The 18,022-nt window shown below is 37.6% G+C and overlaps 1 protein-coding gene across 3 annotated transcripts in view; it reads left to right on the forward strand.

The window, feature by feature from the left end:
• Nucleotides 1-15,620, forward strand: part of MASTL (microtubule associated serine/threonine kinase like) — a gene marked incomplete at both ends in the record, with an annotated part of 32,758 nt that extends 17,138 nt beyond the window's left edge. Inside the window, 6 exons of one of the 3 annotated variants that reach the window (XM_082845557.1) lie at nucleotides 2,178-2,350; nucleotides 4,274-5,419; nucleotides 6,489-6,630; nucleotides 12,490-12,603; nucleotides 12,703-12,804; nucleotides 15,463-15,620. In XM_082845557.1, the coding sequence (XP_082701683.1) occupies nucleotides 2,178-2,350; nucleotides 4,274-5,419; nucleotides 6,489-6,630; nucleotides 12,490-12,603; nucleotides 12,703-12,804; nucleotides 15,463-15,620 (1,835 nt within the window). The remainder of the gene's footprint in view (nucleotides 1-2,177; nucleotides 2,351-4,273; nucleotides 5,420-6,488; nucleotides 6,631-12,489; nucleotides 12,604-12,702; nucleotides 12,805-15,462) is intronic. The other 2 variants (XM_082845558.1, XM_082845559.1) reach the window with 2 other exon arrangements.
• Nucleotides 15,621-18,022: the final 2,402 nt, after the last annotated feature.

Raw genomic sequence — 18,022 nt, forward strand, 5'->3', positions numbered from 1 at the left:
AAAATATAGTTTTCTGTCCACTGACCCTTTCCTCTTGTTTCTTCAAACACTTCTGTGAACATCAAAATAGCTGAAATATATATATAACTTTGATAAACAGAAAACTGTTAGGGAGTTCCCTGGTGGTCCTGGTTAGGACTCGGCACTTTCACTGCTGTGGCCCGGGCTCAATCCCTGGTCAGGGAATTAAGATCCTGCAAGCCGTGTGGTGTGGCTGGGAAAAAAAAAAAAACAGAAAACTGTTAAAATATAGGATATGCAGATGTGATTTATAGCCTTGTTCTTAAGGGAAATGATTGCATCTCCCTCAGCCATTTTTTAATCAGAATGTGGTAGGCACTGTGCTGGTCACATGAGTGAATATGAAGATGAATACGAGAGGTCCTTGCCTCCGGAGAACCTGTAATTTTGTGGTGATTGTAGGTATAAAGGGATAATAATAACAGTCCTATAAAATAAATGCCATAGGAAGAATACTGTGATCCAACACAAAAAGTGATCATTGCTAACTGGAAAAACCAAGAATGGTTCTAAATAAAGACATAGGAACAACCAAGCAGGACCTAAAAAGAGAAATAGGATCTTAATAGCTCCAAGTATATTGGAAAAGGGCATTTCAGATAGAGGCATGAGCAAAGGCATGGACACATGGAAGTATCTTCTATCTTTAGACAACAGGACAACATGTGAGAATGGGAAGCACGTGCAAAGAAAAAGGAAGTTTAGCAGGTAGATGGGGAAGTACATGGGGAAGGATCAGTGTTGTTACAGAGAGACTGGAATGTAAGCTGTAGAAAAAGGGGAGCCACCAAAAGTTTCAAAGCAGGGAATGGTCTGATCGTATCGGTGATCCAGAAGGAGCTCAGTAGCAAATATACAGTGTGTAGACGCATTAGATCAGATACAAGTTCCCATGTTGCTGGGGAAAAGCAGCTGAGCAGTTTACTCAGCTGTCAAGGTCAGTGTCCAGTGAGTCTCAGGAATCCCATTGAGAGGATTTATGTGCCAAAGAGAAAGTTGTTTTAGACGGACGTTCAAATCTCCTTCCAGTTTCAAAATTCTAAGGTTTATTAGATCAAAAAAACTATAGTAAACTAAGAATTTACTTGGGATTAAAGTCATGTTCACCCTTTTCAGGAAAGAGAAAACAAGATATACATATCTTTTTATATACATAGAAAATCTTTATATGCATGTATTGTGATCTTTAGTAAAAGCATGATTATCTATTGTGTCTCATTTTAAGTTCAGGAGCAACGATTTTTATTTTTTTTAATTTATTATTTTTTTTGGCTGCATCGGGTCTTCATTGCTGCACGCGGTCTTTCTCTAGTTGCGGCGAGTGGGGGCTACTCTTCGTTGTGGTGCGTGGGCTTCTCATTGTGGTGGCTTCTCTTGTTGCAGAGCACAGGCTCTAGGCGCGTGGGCTTCAGTAGTTGCGGCACGTGGACTCAGTAGTTGTGGTGCACAGGCTTAGTTGCTCTGCGGCATGTGGGATCTTCCCAGACCAGGGCTCGAACCCGTGTCCCCTGCATTGGCAGGCAGATTCTTAACCACTGTGCCACCAGGGAAGTCCCAGAGCAACAATTTTTAGCATCATTATTTGTATATAAGATACAGGAACTTGTATCATATAGATGGTGCTGCTTTCTTGCACTGGCTCACTCCTAGACAAATCACTATTATTTGTTTTACCCAGTAGTGTAAAAAAGTCTCTATGGATGTATATAATTCCATACTTGTAAGCATGTAAACCTCAACATTAAAATAAAGCCACAGTTTTAATTAAATACAAATTGAATTGAGTAAACGTAGTCCCATTCCAGCTTCCTAGCACACCTGGATATAGCACATCAATAATGGTCCTTCATCAAGAAAAGTTTCAAGTTGGATAATGGTTATTCAAAATGGATTTCCTCCTAATTATGTAAGTTCGCTCCCTTGTCCTGATTTCTACTTTATGAATATTGAGAGTTTTGCTTTGTTTTTTAACTTTCAGAACAGTACTTGTATGCCAAAACCACCCAAAGCCATCCTTATGGATGAAATAATGTTTACATGGAAATAGTTCTGATATGAACTACTTAATACTTTTTCTAATTATATGTAAAGATTCAGGATCAGCGGGAAAGTAGGAAAGATGTGACATAAACTTCAATGTTTTCTCTTCCCCACAGGTCTTGAAACCGTTGCCTCCCACCCCGGGATGCCTGTGAAGTGTCTAACTTCCCATCTCCTCCAGTCTAGGAAAAGGCTGGCGACATCCAGCACCAGCAGTCAATCCCACACCTTCATGTCCAGTGTGGAATCCGAGTGCCACAGCAGTCCCAGATGGGAAAAGGATTGCCAGGTCAGAGTGACATTCACCTTACCCAAAACCAACTATGTGTGTCAAATTAATGATAGAAACGCTATGTACCATTTCATACAAATTCTGTAAGGAAATGAAATGGTTACATGAATGGCAGTCAAGGTATTCTTCATTTTTCCTATATATTCTGTCAAATTCTCTTGAAATATTTCTCATTCAAATGTGAAATTAGTTTTGCTCAGTATATGAGATTCCAATTTTTTTTATTTTTGCAGTACAATAATAGTAAATGTTTGGCTTCTAGGCATCTGGATGGACTTCTTTTTTTTAATTCCCTACCCTGACACAGACCTTAGATTGTTGAGTTTTTTTAACCTGTCTTATTTTAAACTTATACTACCTCCTTCTTTACTGTTTTCTGCCAGTTTCTCATTTAATGGAATGGTAACTCTTTTGGATCAGAAATAACTTTTAGACCACAAAGGTAATGTAGGTGTGTCTTTGAAAGTATCTATTCTAAGGAGATTGCTTACCAAATGAATAAATTTACTGCAAGTTATTTTACTTAATTTATATATTCTGTTTTGGGCTTTTTTAAGCTATTAAAGCTGAGGGGAACTAAAAATATAATAAAGTTTCCTTTATAGAATGCTGACAAAATAATGTTAGCTTAGAATAATGTTAATACACAAAGAGTAAACCTTCCATTTGATAAAATAAATTGGACTGTATTTGCTCCTTATTCTCAGTAGCATGATTTTCTTCATTATTGTTGGATATGTGTATTTTAGGAGTAAGGTCACATTATTTTTTAGTTAAGGCAGGGTTTCTCAATCTTTTTTCCTTCTCTCATTGATTGCCCTCTAGGTAATAAATGCTTCAGGGAAAGCCAGATTTCCATTCTATTATTTTACCTCTTTTCTATTCAAGAAAGCATGTTATATAATATTTCAAACTATACATAGCTTAACCTTCTTCCTCCCTCGGCTGCATCCCTAAGGAATGCAATGATTGGGTTACAGTAGAGCCTCTCAAGTTAGGTCAGAGGAGTGACAATGGACCACAGGGGACCGCTGATAAACTTGCTAATCCCCAAATGCATCATTTTCTGTGCTTCCAGAGCAGTGAGTTGTACTTTAGGAATTGTCTTTTTGTTCATGACTAACTGCTCCTTACTATTACTAAGTAAGTTAATAAAGTTCGATTTTTCACATATCAAAAATATGCACTATTAGGGTTTATTGAAGATTCACTCTAACTGAGTAATCTTGTAAAAATCCTGATTACCATATGCCAGTTTGCAAGATTATGTCCAAAATTCTGATCACACAAGGGCACCTGCAGAGTTGGAACTCAAACAGTCTTCAGGAAAAGCACTTTGTTATCAACGCATCATCAGTTTATATTGTTGACAATGGATATTAACTTCTGTTATTTTGGGTTTTTAATTACAAATTGCCGTTAGTTTAGCTTCATCTTGTCAGCTTGGTTTTATTATACTTGTATGAAGTGATACGTGTTTATATTAACAATATTTTTAGACTGTAATTTTCCATTAACTGTATTTCATGCCCTGTGATTGAAGTACAAAACAATCATCCCTTTTGCACAGCAGATATATACATAATGTAGCCTTACCCTCAGTTTTGCTTGAATATATTCCTATTAATTTGTCCTATTTAAATAACATGTAATACACCATCAAATACATATTATAGAATAGTTGGTTTAAATTTTATACCAGTGTTTCACTCAAAATAATGTATATAAATGTATACTATAATTGTTTATATTGCTTTCTAATTCTCCATTATCATTGTTCTGTTTTTCCACAGGAATGTGGAAAGAGCTACCCATTGTAGCTTATGGGGTCAGTTATCCCACTTAAGTGGGCAGAGGTTTAAAAGGTTAAAGATTCTCAGCTTTACATAATTTTTTTAACTGTTTTTTCCTCCCTCTTAGGAAAGTGACAACGCAGTGCGCTCTACAATGATGAGTTGGAATACAGTCGAAAAGCCTTTAGGTACAAAATCTACAAATGCCATGGAGACCAAAAGTTTCAATAAAAGGGATCATGAGTTAGCCGTTTCTCCCATTCATAACAGCAGTGCCAATCCTGCCACTGGAAACTCGTGTGGAAACCTTGCTGAAAAATGTTCTTCTGGGGAAGTTTCTTGGGAAGCAAGAGAACTGGATGTAAATAATATTCATCTGGCTGCTGACACAAGCCAGTCTGGTTACCATCAGTCACATCAATGTGCTGTGGATTCCAGTGGGGTGACTGAAGAACACCTTGGGAAAAGAAGTTGTAAAAGAAGTTTTGAGTTAGTTGACTCCAGTCCTTGTCAGGAAATTATACAGAATAAAAAAAATTGTATCGAGTATAAGAGTAGTAATGAAATGAGAGATGGTTATGTCAATCAAAGGACAGGCTTAACAGCTGAAGTCCAGGACCTTAAGCTGTCGGCATACAGAGATCAGCAAAATGACGGTGCTAATAAGGAGAACATGGGCAATTCTTTCATTGATAAGCAACAAACCCCAGAAAAATCACCTGTCCCAATGATAGCAAAAAACCTTATGTGTGAACTGGATGATGACTGTGACAAGAATAGTAAGAAAGACTACTTAAGTTCTAGTTTCCTGTGTTCCGATGATGATAGAACTCCTAAAAGTATTTGCATGGACTCTGATTCATCTTTTCCTGGAATTTCCATCATGGAAAGTCCATTAGGAAGGCAGTCCTTAGATCCAGATAAAAGCATCAAAGAATCCTCTTTGGAAGAATCAAATATTGAAGACCTACTTTCTGCATCCCCCAGCTGCCAAGAAAGCACCTTGCCGAGAGGTGATGAGAGTCCTGCCGTCCAGGACAGCAACCGAAAAATGTTAGCTCCTTCTTTGGAGGCGTTGAAAACATTACCCTCTAAAAGAAATGCTGTGGCTTTTCGGAGTTTTAACAGTCATATTAATGCATCCAATAGCTCAGAACCATCCAAAATGAGCATTACTTCTTTAGATATGATGGATATTTCATGTGCCTGTAGTGGTTCATATCCCATGGCTATAACCCCTACTCAAAAAGAAAGATCCTACATGCCATATCAGGTATGTGATCACTTGCTAATGTTCTGTCCTTTAGATTTTAGAAAAATAAACTATTAAGGCCAGACACTTGCCTGTCAGCTAGACTATATAATATTAATCATATAGTTTTGTTTTGCTTGTTGGGAATCTATGGCTCCTTGGAGGTTTTAGTACAGAAAGGTAAAGCAGGTAGCAGTGTTTATCATTCTTAACTGCAATGCCTCCTTCATATGTACTGTTCTGTATACTTTCACATAGTTACATATCACGTTTACATATTTACAATCACATATTTTCACTTGATCACAGCAACTCTGAGATGCAAAATTAAAGTCCATCTACCTTACTGCCTTTTAAGGACATATTTAGATGATCTCTTTCCTTTACAGAAGAAAGTTGAAAAATAGATATTTCAAATCTTTTTTTTTTCCTAAACCTTTATCTTTTTAAACCCAAAGTTTCATTTTTTCCTTCCTTCAGAGAGACATCATAATACAGAAAGTGTAAACCTCGACTGTAGGGTTACAAGACTTGAGTTTTCTATTTAGAACTTACTGAGTGACTTAGAAGTCCTTATCTTCAGAGCCTCTGTCTGCCGTTTGTCTGTAAAATATAATGACACCTGTCCTGCTGGTCCCACAGAGTCCTTGTGAGACAACAGAATACCTTAAAACCATAAATGCCAGTTAGCACGAGAGGTTATTTATGTGTAGTTCTGTTGTATGCATTGTCCTAGTAATTCACTCATTTGTCAGCCACAGCCTCCCTCTGTGACTGCTCTCAAGCTTGTATTGATCCCTCCTATCAAGAATTTTTTCCTGTGGATTTTTTTTCATTGTTTCTTGCATTTCCAGCTCTTACTGAAATAATTGGTGTTATCTAAGCTATTGAATTTCATTATTATAATTGGGGCTTTTTACAATAGGACTTTTCATAATTATAATTAGTTACAAGGCCATTTTCAAAACTGATCAAGTATTTGAGTGTATCTTTTATGTCCAGCAGCCTAGGTTTTCTTTTGTTCTAGCATTTCTGTTCACTGTAAAAGGAATTAAGATATTTATTGTGTCTTAAACTCTTTTGAAATTAGCAGACCCCAGATCAGGTCAAGTCAGGAACTCCATACCGAACTCCAAAGAGTGTGAGAAGAGGGGCGGCCCCCGTGGATGGTGGGCGAATTCTGGGAACTCCAGACTACCTCGCACCAGAGCTGCTGTTAGGCAGGGCCCACGGTAAGGCATGCACATCTTGCGTTTTTGAAGTATCACTATGTTTTCTTCTGAGATAAATTGTTTTAAATTTCTTTGGTACTTAGATTGCATAAGGTAAAAGAAAATGAACTCGTGCAATACTCTTTTCTCACATATATGGCCCTTTATTATAGGAAAGAAGACATGCAGCCATTTTTTCTTGGCCTGCTGGTTTAGTCTCAATGATCCAGAGAAGTCCCGCCTTCCACCCCCTCTACTGTCTTTGTTCTAAATGTCTCCCCAGGTCTATTTTAGTTTGGGTTCAGGAATAGACAGTTGGGCCTACACTAAGATCCTGCATGCCACGAGGCCAAAAAAAAATCTGTCTCTAATCCTGACTTTCTCTAGGCAGCAGACACGTGGCCAAAGTGCCTATTCTGTATTCTACTGTCATTCAGTTGCTATGTATCAGAGCTCGACTTGTCCTCTAGCTTGCTCTTCCTCTGTTCCATCTCTCTGTTCACCATCTTCATGGTGACACAAACATTGTCCCTACCTTCAGGCATTTAAATCCGATGAATTACATCTCTGCAGTGTGTCTCCTCACTTTTTCATCTCTGCCACTACTCCATGTAAGAACCTCATCTTTCCCTTTCCTTCATTTAATAACTTTCTCTTTGATCTCCTCAACTTCATTCTCTTTTTTGCTATCACTGCCACCAGACTTTCCCTTTTAAAGCATAATAGAGTTCATGCTACTCTTCTCCTTGAAACAGAGGAGGTTTTTGGCTTGGTGGCTCCTTCCTACCTGCAAAAAGAAAGCCAGATCACTGATTCGAGGCTCTGAGCTCTCATGCTAGACTCGTCTCTTAGTTAGTCTCTTTATAGGCCTTATCTTGCCATTTTACTTAGACACATTTATTTTCACATTTTCCTTATTTTGCACAACTGTTTTGCCTTAGTAGGGTTTTTTCTTTTTTTGGCCGCGCCGTGTGACATGTGGGGTCTTGGTTCCCCGACCAGGGGTTGAACCCATGCCCTCTGCAGTCAAAGCGCAGGGTCCTAACCACTGGACCGCCAGGGAAGTCCTGTTTTGATTTGTTTTGCCTTAGTTTAGAAAAGCCAGTCCCCAGTCACCTCCCTGTCAAATTTCTTCTCATCTGCTCATCAGTTCAAATGTCACCTCTTCCATAAAGCATCCCTTGATCAGTTATGGAGAACTAATTATTCACTGCTGTATCTAGAGTCTGAGTTCTCCTTGTGCATAGCCCTCCAGGAGAGCTCCTTGGCAGCCATCACTCACCCTTGTCAATAATCTCTACAATGTTGAAAGCAGACACGTTTAATATTCCCCTTTTTTTATCCGCCAAAGCATCTAAGTTCCTCTGGGCACTTAACTAGTTTTGGTACTTTGTCCTTTTTGCTAAGTCACAGATTTGCCAGCTCATTTCCTATATTATAATTTACATTTTCTCCAACTTAGGATACAATATGAAAGTAAACCTCGGGCTTCCCTGGTGGCGCAGTGGTTGCGAGTCCGCCTGCCGATGCAGGGGACACGGGTTTGTGCCCCGGTCCGGGAAGATCCCATATTCCGCGGAGCGGCTGGGCCCGTGAGCCATGGCCGCTGAGCGTGCGCGTCCGGAGCCTGTGCTCCGCAACGGGAGAGGCCACAACAGTGAAAGGCCCGCGTACCGCTAAGAAAGAAAAAAAAAAAAAAAAAAAAAAAAAGAAAGAAAGTAAACCTCAAATGTAAAGATTTACTTGATAAGATCTTGCCACTCTTTTAGTGGGACATGTAGTTAGTTATCTTAGCTAGCTAGTGAAATATTCTAAAATTTTTATTTTCTATAAAAGTAATTTGATACATAGTGTTTAAAATAAATAATAGCAATTTATGATTTTAAAAAACAATTCAGTGCTCTCTAACCTCTTCCCTGGAATCCCAGGCCCCAGAAACACTCACTTGGGCTCTTTAGTTTTCTAATTCCAAACATCCTACTGAGACCTTTGATGCCCTCCGTGTCTTCCCCTCAGCCAAGGGGACTTAGGGACCCTGGCCTGAGTTTCCACAGCTTCTTGTGCATATGTTTGTTTCAGCTCTCTTAAAATTGTGTTAAAATTACCTGTATTGTCTCTCCCAGAGTAGGGTGTTTTCTCCTTGGGGAAAGCTGTCTTCCTCATCTTTGTATCTCTTATATCTGGCACAATACCTGGCTTCTAATTCAATGAATGATGTGAGAATGAACTCATAACTTTAAGACAATGTACCTAACTCCTGTTTTCTTACATGCGGGCTCTCTGACTTTGGGTGAGTAAATTTCTCCATAAAGGAACATGGCAAAGCACATTTAACTGAACAAAGTCTAACTAGATCACATTGCATATAAAATTTTTTTTCATTTCAGCTTATTTATGAACTGTCTTCTGAGCAGGAAGACATCCAGAGAAATTGCTCTTCTCTGTGAAAACAAATGTAGGCATGTGGCATTTTTTTATAACTTTTAAAGGTAGCAGAGAGTGTGGATATAGCTTTTTCTATTGCAACTGAAGAAATAGGCTTGATAAAAATATTAATATTAGTGGCTACAAAAGGGCTTGAATTTTCTAAATCATTCAATTCTATTATTATTAGAAAATAGAAAGGAATTAACAGTATCAATTTACAAATTAAAGAAGCGGGTTTTAAATTAGAAAGCCAGTAGTATAAAACAACTTTATTCTATATCTCTGGCTAATGACATATATTATAATTGATTTATTTTATAATTGATAATATGATTTATCACAATACATGATCTTATTAGACTTTGACTCAATTATATGGGTATGTATGACATATCCATGGAGAAATCATGTATGTTTTGACATGACATGAGTACATTTTTGGCTGAGCTGGGAAAAGGGTCCTAATTTCTAACCTAAGTAAAATAAATTAAAATGCACGTTTTTTCCTGATTTCCCCCTACGTTTCTGTTATTTGGTTATATTATCTGAGCTGTTGGAATAATTCTTTCTCAGTGCTGCTTAAAAGCCTACTAACCGAGGTGTTTTGTATGTTTTTATAGTGATTACTATAGAAATAGAAGCCTAGAGACTGTTTGTACCTTGTGTTCCTTAGGGAAGATGGGATTACGTGGCTTGCAGATGAAAAGGCACTCTAAATGCATGTGGTTATTTTTTCTAATGGCATATTCCATGATGCTTTCCTACTTGTTTTTTTTTTCCTACTTGTTTTAAAATGAAATGGTGGTAGTTGCTTAACCACAGTAATGAATTTTGTGAAATTGATTTTTTTTAACATCTTTATTGGAGTATAATTGCTTTACAGTGGTGTGTTAGTTTCTGCTTTATAACAAAAGTGAATCAGCTATACATACACATATATCCCCATATCTCTTCCCTCTTGCGTCTCCCTCCCACCCTCCCTATCCCACCCCTCCAGGTGGTCACAAAGCACCGAGCTGATCTCCCTGTGCTATGGGGCTGCTTCCCACTAGCTATCTATTTTACATTTGGTAGTGTATATATGTCCAAGCCACTCTCTCATTTTGTCCCAGCTTACCCTTCCCCCTCCCCGTGTCCTCAAGTCCATTCCCTAGTAGGTCTGCGTCTTTATTCCCGTCCTGCCCCTACCCTAGGTTCTTCATAACCATTTTCTTTCTTTTTAGATTCCATATATATGTGTTAGCATACGGTATTTGTTTTTCTCTTTCTGACTTACTTCACTCTGTTTGACAGTCTCTAGGTCCATCCACCTCACTACAAATAACTCAATTTCGTTTCTTTTTATAGCTGAGTAATATTCCATTGTATATATGTGCCACATCTTCTTTATCCATTCATCTGTTGATGGACACTTAGGTTGCTTCCATTTCCTGGCTATTGTAAATAGTACTGAAATGAACATTGTGGTACATGACTCCTTTTTTTTTTTTTTTTTTTTGCGGTACGCGAGCCTCTCACTGTTGTGGCCTCTCCTGTTGTGGAGCACAGGCTCAGCGGCCATGGCTCACAGGCCCACCGCTCCGCGGCATGTGGGGTCTTCCCGGATCGGGGCACAAACCTGCATCCCCTGCATCGGCAGGCGGACTCTCAACCACTGCGTCACCAGGGAAGCCCCCTGCATGACTCCTTTTGAATTATGGTTTTCTCAGGGTATATGCCCAGTAGTGGGATTGCTGGGTCATAAGGTAGTTCTATTTTTAGTTTTTAAGGAACCTCCATACTGTTCTCTATAGTGGCTGTATCAATTTACATTCCCACCAACTGTGCAAGAGGGTTCCCTTTTCTCCACACCCTCTCCAGCATTTATTGTTTGTAGATTTTTTGATGATGGCCATTCTGACTGGTGTGAGGTGATACCTCATTGTAGTTTTGATTTGCATTTCTCTAATGATTAATGATGTTGAGCATTCTTTCATGTGTCTGTGGCAATTTGTATATCTTCTTTGGAGAAATGTCTGTTTAGGTCTTCTGCCCATATTTGGATTGGGTTGTTTGTTTTTTTTGACATTGAGCTGCATGAGCTGCTTGTAAATTTTGGAGATTAATCCTTTGTCAGTTGCTTCATTTGCAAATATTTTCTCCCATTCTGAGGGTTGTCTTGTGAAATTGATTTTAAAGAGTAATTTTCAGGCAAATTTAGTTCTAGACTAGAGTCTCAATTCTAAATTTATATTGAAGTTAATCATTTTTGGACTGAAATTAACCTTTGCTTAGGAAATTTTGTTCATAGATGTATCTAAACAAGCGTATAAACCAGATTATAAGGTCATGTTTAAAATAATCGTCTAAAATGTCTTTGTATACAAATGATGCTTCCAATGAAGATTTTATTTAGAAATCAGTTTTACCTGGGCGTGGGATGAATTGGGAGATTAGGATTGACATATATACACTACTGATACTATGTATAAAGTAGATAATTAATGAGAACCTACTGTATAGCACAGGGAACGCCTATGAGTAGGAAAGCCAAAAAAGAGGGGATATATGTATATGTATAGCTGATTTACTTAGCTGTACAGTATAAACTAACACAATATTGTAAAGCAACTATACACCAATAAAAATTTTTAAAAAAAGAAATCAGTTTTACCCATTTATTAAGGCTTATCTTCTAATTACCTCCTCAAGCAATAGTTTGAATGAGTATTTTTTGTTAAACTAATTTGTCCCTCTATGTTCTTAAAAGGAATAAAGCCACATTAAAACCTTCTGTAAGGGGACTTTCCTGACAGTCCAGTGGTTAAGACTCTGTGCTTCCACTGCAGGGGGCACGGGTTTGATCCTGGGTTGGGGAACTAAGATCCCACATGGTGTGTGTGGCAAAAACAAAACAAAACAAAAAAACCCTCTGTAGGTAAGGCTTTCCCTAGTTAGCAGGTTATCCTCCAGTTTGCATTAATATTACCACCTCATCTCATTCCTTTGTGAAACGAGTGGGCTATAGAATCATCTGAATGTTATTGTTTCCTGTTTTGAAATTAAGAAATACTCTTTTAGAGAATAATTTTTAGATTAAATGCATTCCTTGGTTGTGTTTTAGGATTTAGCACAAATAAGTATCCAGAATATCAGAGGTTATTAATAACTTTTTAAACTTTTTTTTAACTAGCCATGTTAATTGCTAATCTAAACGTCTGTTGGGCTGGCCAAAAAGTTCGTTTGGGTTTTTCCATATCATCTTATGGAGCCCAGTATTTTCCAAGAAAGTAATTACCACATTGCCTAAAGGAAGGTAATTTGGGTCTTTGCACGTTTGGAAGCCAGAAGAAAGCCTTAAGGAAACGAGCCTTTGGGTCTTCATTGTGCCCAAATATCCACAGTTAATGTTTTAGTTGATCAAACATTTATAGAAAATGCTTGCAAGTTCAGCTGCTTCCTCTTAAATTCCAGGTCCTGCAGTAGACTGGTGGGCACTTGGAGTTTGCTTGTTTGAGTTTCTAACAGGAATTCCCCCTTTCAACGATGAAACACCCCAGCAAGTATTCCAGAATATTCTGAAAAGAGGTGATTCTTTTTCTCCTATTAAGATAGATTCATTTATCTCATTTATCTCTGCGTATTATTGTCTTGAGCAATGATTAACAAGTTTATTTGTATTTATAGATATCCCTTGGCCTGAAGGTGAAGAAAAGTTATCTGATAATGCTCAAAGTGCTGTAGAAATACTCTTAACCATTGATGATACAAAGAGAGCTGGAATGAAAGGTAAGGTTTTGTGTTAGTTAACTCTTTTACCCTTGATTTGTTGAGCCAGACTACTGATTTAGCTCAGTAGTTGTGGCTTGTGGGCTCTAGAGCACAGGCTCAGTAGTTGTGGTGCACGGAGTTAGTTGCACCGTGGCATGTGGGATCTTCCCGGACCAGGGATCGAACCCATGTCCCTTGCATTGGCAGGTGGATTCTTAATCACTGTGCCACCAGGGAAGTCCCTGGTATCATTACTGATTATCAAATATTTTTATGGACTTTGACTCCCTGTTGCATTCTTCACAGCCAGGTTGCCTCAAAGAAGACAAAATTGGTGCATTGTGGCCCATTCAAAGGTTCTTTCCAGTGCAGGAAACTCCAATTAATTTTAAAACCCAATTTTCAAAACTCCAGTAAATCTCATTAGCAGCTGCCTTAAAATCCTTTTTGTCACACTGTATATATAGAGACAACTAAGCACTGTGTCTCAGAATGCATTTCCATGTGAAGTAGGGTATATTACTAAATGGACTTTAGTAATATGTCATTCACATCAGCTTCTAGGTGTTCCCTCCAATGAGGTCAACAGTTTATTTATTTAACAAATCCTATAGAGTGACTTCTAGGTGCTAGGCAGTGTTTTCGTTTCAGGCACTGGAGGTATCCTAGAGATGAACCAGACACATCCCTGTGCTTAAGTTCTAGAACTTACATTCTAGTGGAAAGACAGGAAGTAAACAGTCATAACATAACGCCATCTAGTGGTAAGTACATGAAGAGAGAAAGCAAAGTGAGAGGGTACAAAGTGAAGGCAAGAGATTTATATTTTAGATGGGGTGGTCAGGAAGACCTGAAGAGTAGAATCTGAGCAAAAACTTATGTAAAGTGAGAATGCAGACATTTGAAAACCAAGCTCTAAAAATTGCTTTAGGGGACTTGCCTGGTGGTCCAGTGGTTAAGACTCCAAGCTTCCACTGCAGGGGACACAGGCTCGATCCCTGGTCAGGGAACTAAGGAACTAATATGACAAAAACATCATACAGTTTTATTTTTATTTTATTTTTATTTTTATTTTGGCTGCAAGGTACGGCCAAAAACAATAATAATAAAATAAAAAATTAAAATAATAAAAATAAAGATTGCTTTAGAACAGCCTTCTCCACTGCTGATGATTTTGCTCCCCAAAGGACATTTGATGTTGTCTGGAGACATTTTTTGGCTGTCACAACAGTTGGGGGCATCCAGTAGATAGAGGCCGAGGATTCTGCTCAGCATCCTACAGTGCACAGGACAGTCCCTACTACAAAGAATTATCTGGTCCCAAAGGTCAACTGTAACAAAGTTGGGAAACCGTTGTTTAGAAAATGGCTATAATGCTCTGTAACTTGCTCAGTACATTCTTACCAGTGACCTCAAATTTTTGTTCATTAGTTAAATGAACAGTTTACCTAGTGAAGCAGATAGGGGTATTCTTCAGTTAAGAAACAGTTGTTTCAACAACTGTTTATTTAGTTAATCTTAACCTAGATTAGAATTGTTTTGCAGATTCAGTTTAAATAAATAGTTATGATGAGAGGATCACGAAGCATCACATCACATCCAGATATCCCAGTTCGAGTTAATACTACCAATAACTCTAAAGTAACACATGCTTGAACCGTTGAGACAAATAAATTCTCTAAATGTGAATTATTTTTGCTCTTTTATCCCTTTTCCTACCAGTCTTTTAGTTTATGGAAAATCCATCATATATACATACTGATTTTCCAGCCCATTACCCCCAATACAGACAAACAATTCTTTCCTGTCTGTGTAGTCGTCTTCTAATATTTTCCTTAAATTTGATTGCTTTTTTGGTTTGTATACTGCCTTAATTGACACTTCATTTTTTTGCTGTCTTTATTGTTGCCTAATGAAGTGAATAGTTGAGGAGAGGGGTGGCTATGTCTCCCAACTAAATACCTGTGTGATCAAAAGAGATTTCATTTTACTAGATAGAAGGAAAATGTAGTTAAAGAGGAAGGCAAACTTGAGATTTTTGTAAGTGGAAGCAGTAGACTTGGATGTGGCCATACTGCTGGGCGGCTGGTGTGTTGTAGAGATGCAAGTCAATGAAATCAAAGAAATCAAAGAACCAGGAAGAGAAAGCATGTGTCAGAAATATCACCAGTGTGTATGTTGAAATTACCAGGAAGGATAAGGATGGAGCACAGGGAAGAGAGCAAGGGACTGGAGGATGAGCTTCCTGCTGAAGTAATCTAGGGTGATGATGCTGAGGATTACAGAGATCAAAGCAGGCGGCAAGGAATTGGAATGAGAAGTGGGGCATTAATCATGGAAGATTAGGATTAGTGGTGTGGAAGCCGTGTCGGGGAACAGGAAGTAGGCCAGGCTGTCTTCTCTCATCGAGTCAGGGATTCTGAGAGAAGATGCAGGCAGTGAGAAAGATAAGCTTCTGTTAAGGCACCTGTCATATGCCAAGTGACATACAGAATGACACTGTGTGCTGTTGGGAAGTATGTGGTTGAAGAAAGAGACAGATGTGTTTAAAATGTCTGTGAAACGCACATAGTAAACCAGGGCAAGCTACATGTGAGACAGTCTCTCTTTAATTCCTGTAAAATAGGACTTTGGTAATGGTGTCATAATATTGCTTTGTTTGATATTTTTCCTAAGAGTTGAAACATCATCCTCTCTTCAGTGATGTGGACTGGGAAAATCTACAGCATCAAACGATGCCTTTCATACCCCAGCCAGACAATGAAACTGATACATCTTATTTTGAAGCCAGGAATAATGCCCAGCACCTGACAGTATCTGGATTTAGCCTATAGCACATAAACTTTCCCTTTAATCTAAACTTGCCTTATAGAATAAGCTAGCATAATTACATACGCCTTAATACTAGATTGATCTAAGGGGGGAAAAAATCATTATTTTACCCAGATTAATGAGCTTTTCATGTATGTTACAGCTTCCACAGCATTAAAAGGCTATCAAGAACATAATCAGTAATTTATCTTAATCTCAGAGTTGTACATAGATCTTCAAAGCTTTTTTCAACTTATTTATTTTGTTAGTGCACTTTATGAAAATCAATGCTTTAGTAAAACTAGAAACATGACCACTTTAGAGAAAGAGTGAGCCTCGAGCTTGATTTTCTTTCTCATCTGTTCATTTCAGTCCACCATTCAGTTTGGTGTTAATATGACAAAAACATCATACAGTTTTATTTTAGTGTAATTTATCTGTACCTGATTGCCTGCAAAAGCCAATCATTTAAGGCTGTAACTGTGACCTCAAAAATGCAGTTGGAAAATTCCTTCATTCAGTAATATAACTCCTTTCGGGAATGAGGAATAAACAAAAGGACGAGGGTTTTGGCTTATTTTGCTATGAATACAGTTTTGCTGCCTTGACTGCTTCTGGTGCTTTTTCTACAATACATATGTATTTAAAATAGTACTGGAGAGCTCAGGTGAGATATATTGTAGCAATTTTAACAGCTTGTTCAATTTTAACAAAAAATGTAATGGTTTACATTTTTAAATAATTTGCTTAAAACATATGCAGCATTACCAGAATAGCCGGATTCTTTTAAAAAAATAACTAACTTACTTTCACTTAATAAATATAATTGTAACATACTTTGATATATTCTCTGTCAACATCATTCTTTTAAATATAGATACACTACGATTCAGCTTCACAGGTCATATCTTAAATTCATTCAGGTTTTTTGCAGACTTACCCCCCAAAAGAGAAAAGTTCAAATTTAAATGTACCATGTGTAAATTTTCTGTTAATCTATTAAATACTATTGTTCCTTTTGCAAAATGGCTTGAGTGTTTTTACTTTCCATCACCATCCCAGTACGAGCCGTGTTACTAATGTAGTTGACGAAGATAATATAAGTTTAAAACTCTTATACTGAAAGAGACACTGTAATAATCATTGCAATGTAACTGAATCCATGATTTAATGGTTTTACTGAGCTTGTTTTAGTAATGACTACTCAGATTTAATCCACCTAATAGTTACCTCTTCTAAAAATAATATGTTCAAAATACAGTTGTTAACAATTAAAACTTTGTTTAATGTAAATTACATCTTTCCCTTAAATTAGGTAAAAGCTAGGATTATTTGTCATCCTCTTATGGAATTTTCAAGTAGTAGAAAGAACACTGGCTTTGGAATCAAGCACAAATGATTTAAACCATTGCTCTGCCAGAGTAAAAAACCTTGGGTGGATTAAACTCTGATTGTTTACCTGTATTGTGAAGATTAATTATGAGGAACTTCCAGGACACCAGTCTTATCAGGGATTTGAAACATTACTGAATAATCAAGGGAGATGTACATTTAACCTATTCCCAATGCAGGAGACAGTGCCCTTAAGTGGAAAAGTTAAGAACAGTTTGCTGTTGCAGCCCTAGCAGGCGCAGCGATGGCCACCTGGAATTCTGCATGCTGTAATGGTGTTTGCTGGGAACAAGTGATTTATTATCTAAACTTAAACCTTTTTGTGGGTTCAGATACTCATTAAGGAAAAACCTGAGACAGAACAAGAATGGAAAAATGGAAGTGTTTTGGCAGTTGTATGGATGTGTGTGCATACATGTCTTTGAAGAACACAGATTGCTCTGCCAGCAGAAATCTGCATTCATTACTATATATAATTTTTATTAATTGAAAATAATTTTCCCCCACTTCCACTAACTGTTAAACAAATATAGAAAACATATTTACTTTAGTGTACCTTTGTCAGAATTAAATTAATTTAATTAAATTAATTAAATTAAATTAAATTATACAAAGTATGTAGCAAACATAAAAGGTGTTTAATAAATGATCATTATTTGAGCCCTAAGTACCCTACTACTTCTCAGAATATTTGTCTTAATTTGGGGTTTGGGAAATGGTTGCTGTATAAAACTCTGCTATTATTCTCCAAAACATCTTGAAGATCACTTTCAGGTCTGATCACTCTGTTTGCCAGGAAGAAACATCTTGTTTTTAGCCAGTGAAGAACATGCTCAGAGTCCAAAAGATTGTGCAAATATTTACCATTTCCACCAGGCCTCCTTTCAGTTAATATCAAGCTAGCTGTGGATGGGTCATTCTTATAACTATGGAAAGTGGACTGGTCATGGCAACATTTGAAGGAGGGAGACTGAATAGAAGGCTACTGAACCAGCCCACCTGGATTCAAGACATTTTAAAGGTGCAATCAATA

Source organism: Leucopleurus acutus (genome assembly GCF_964270905.1).
Source record: "Leucopleurus acutus genome assembly, chromosome: 1".
NCBI lineage: Eukaryota > Metazoa > Chordata > Mammalia > Artiodactyla > Delphinidae > Leucopleurus > Leucopleurus acutus.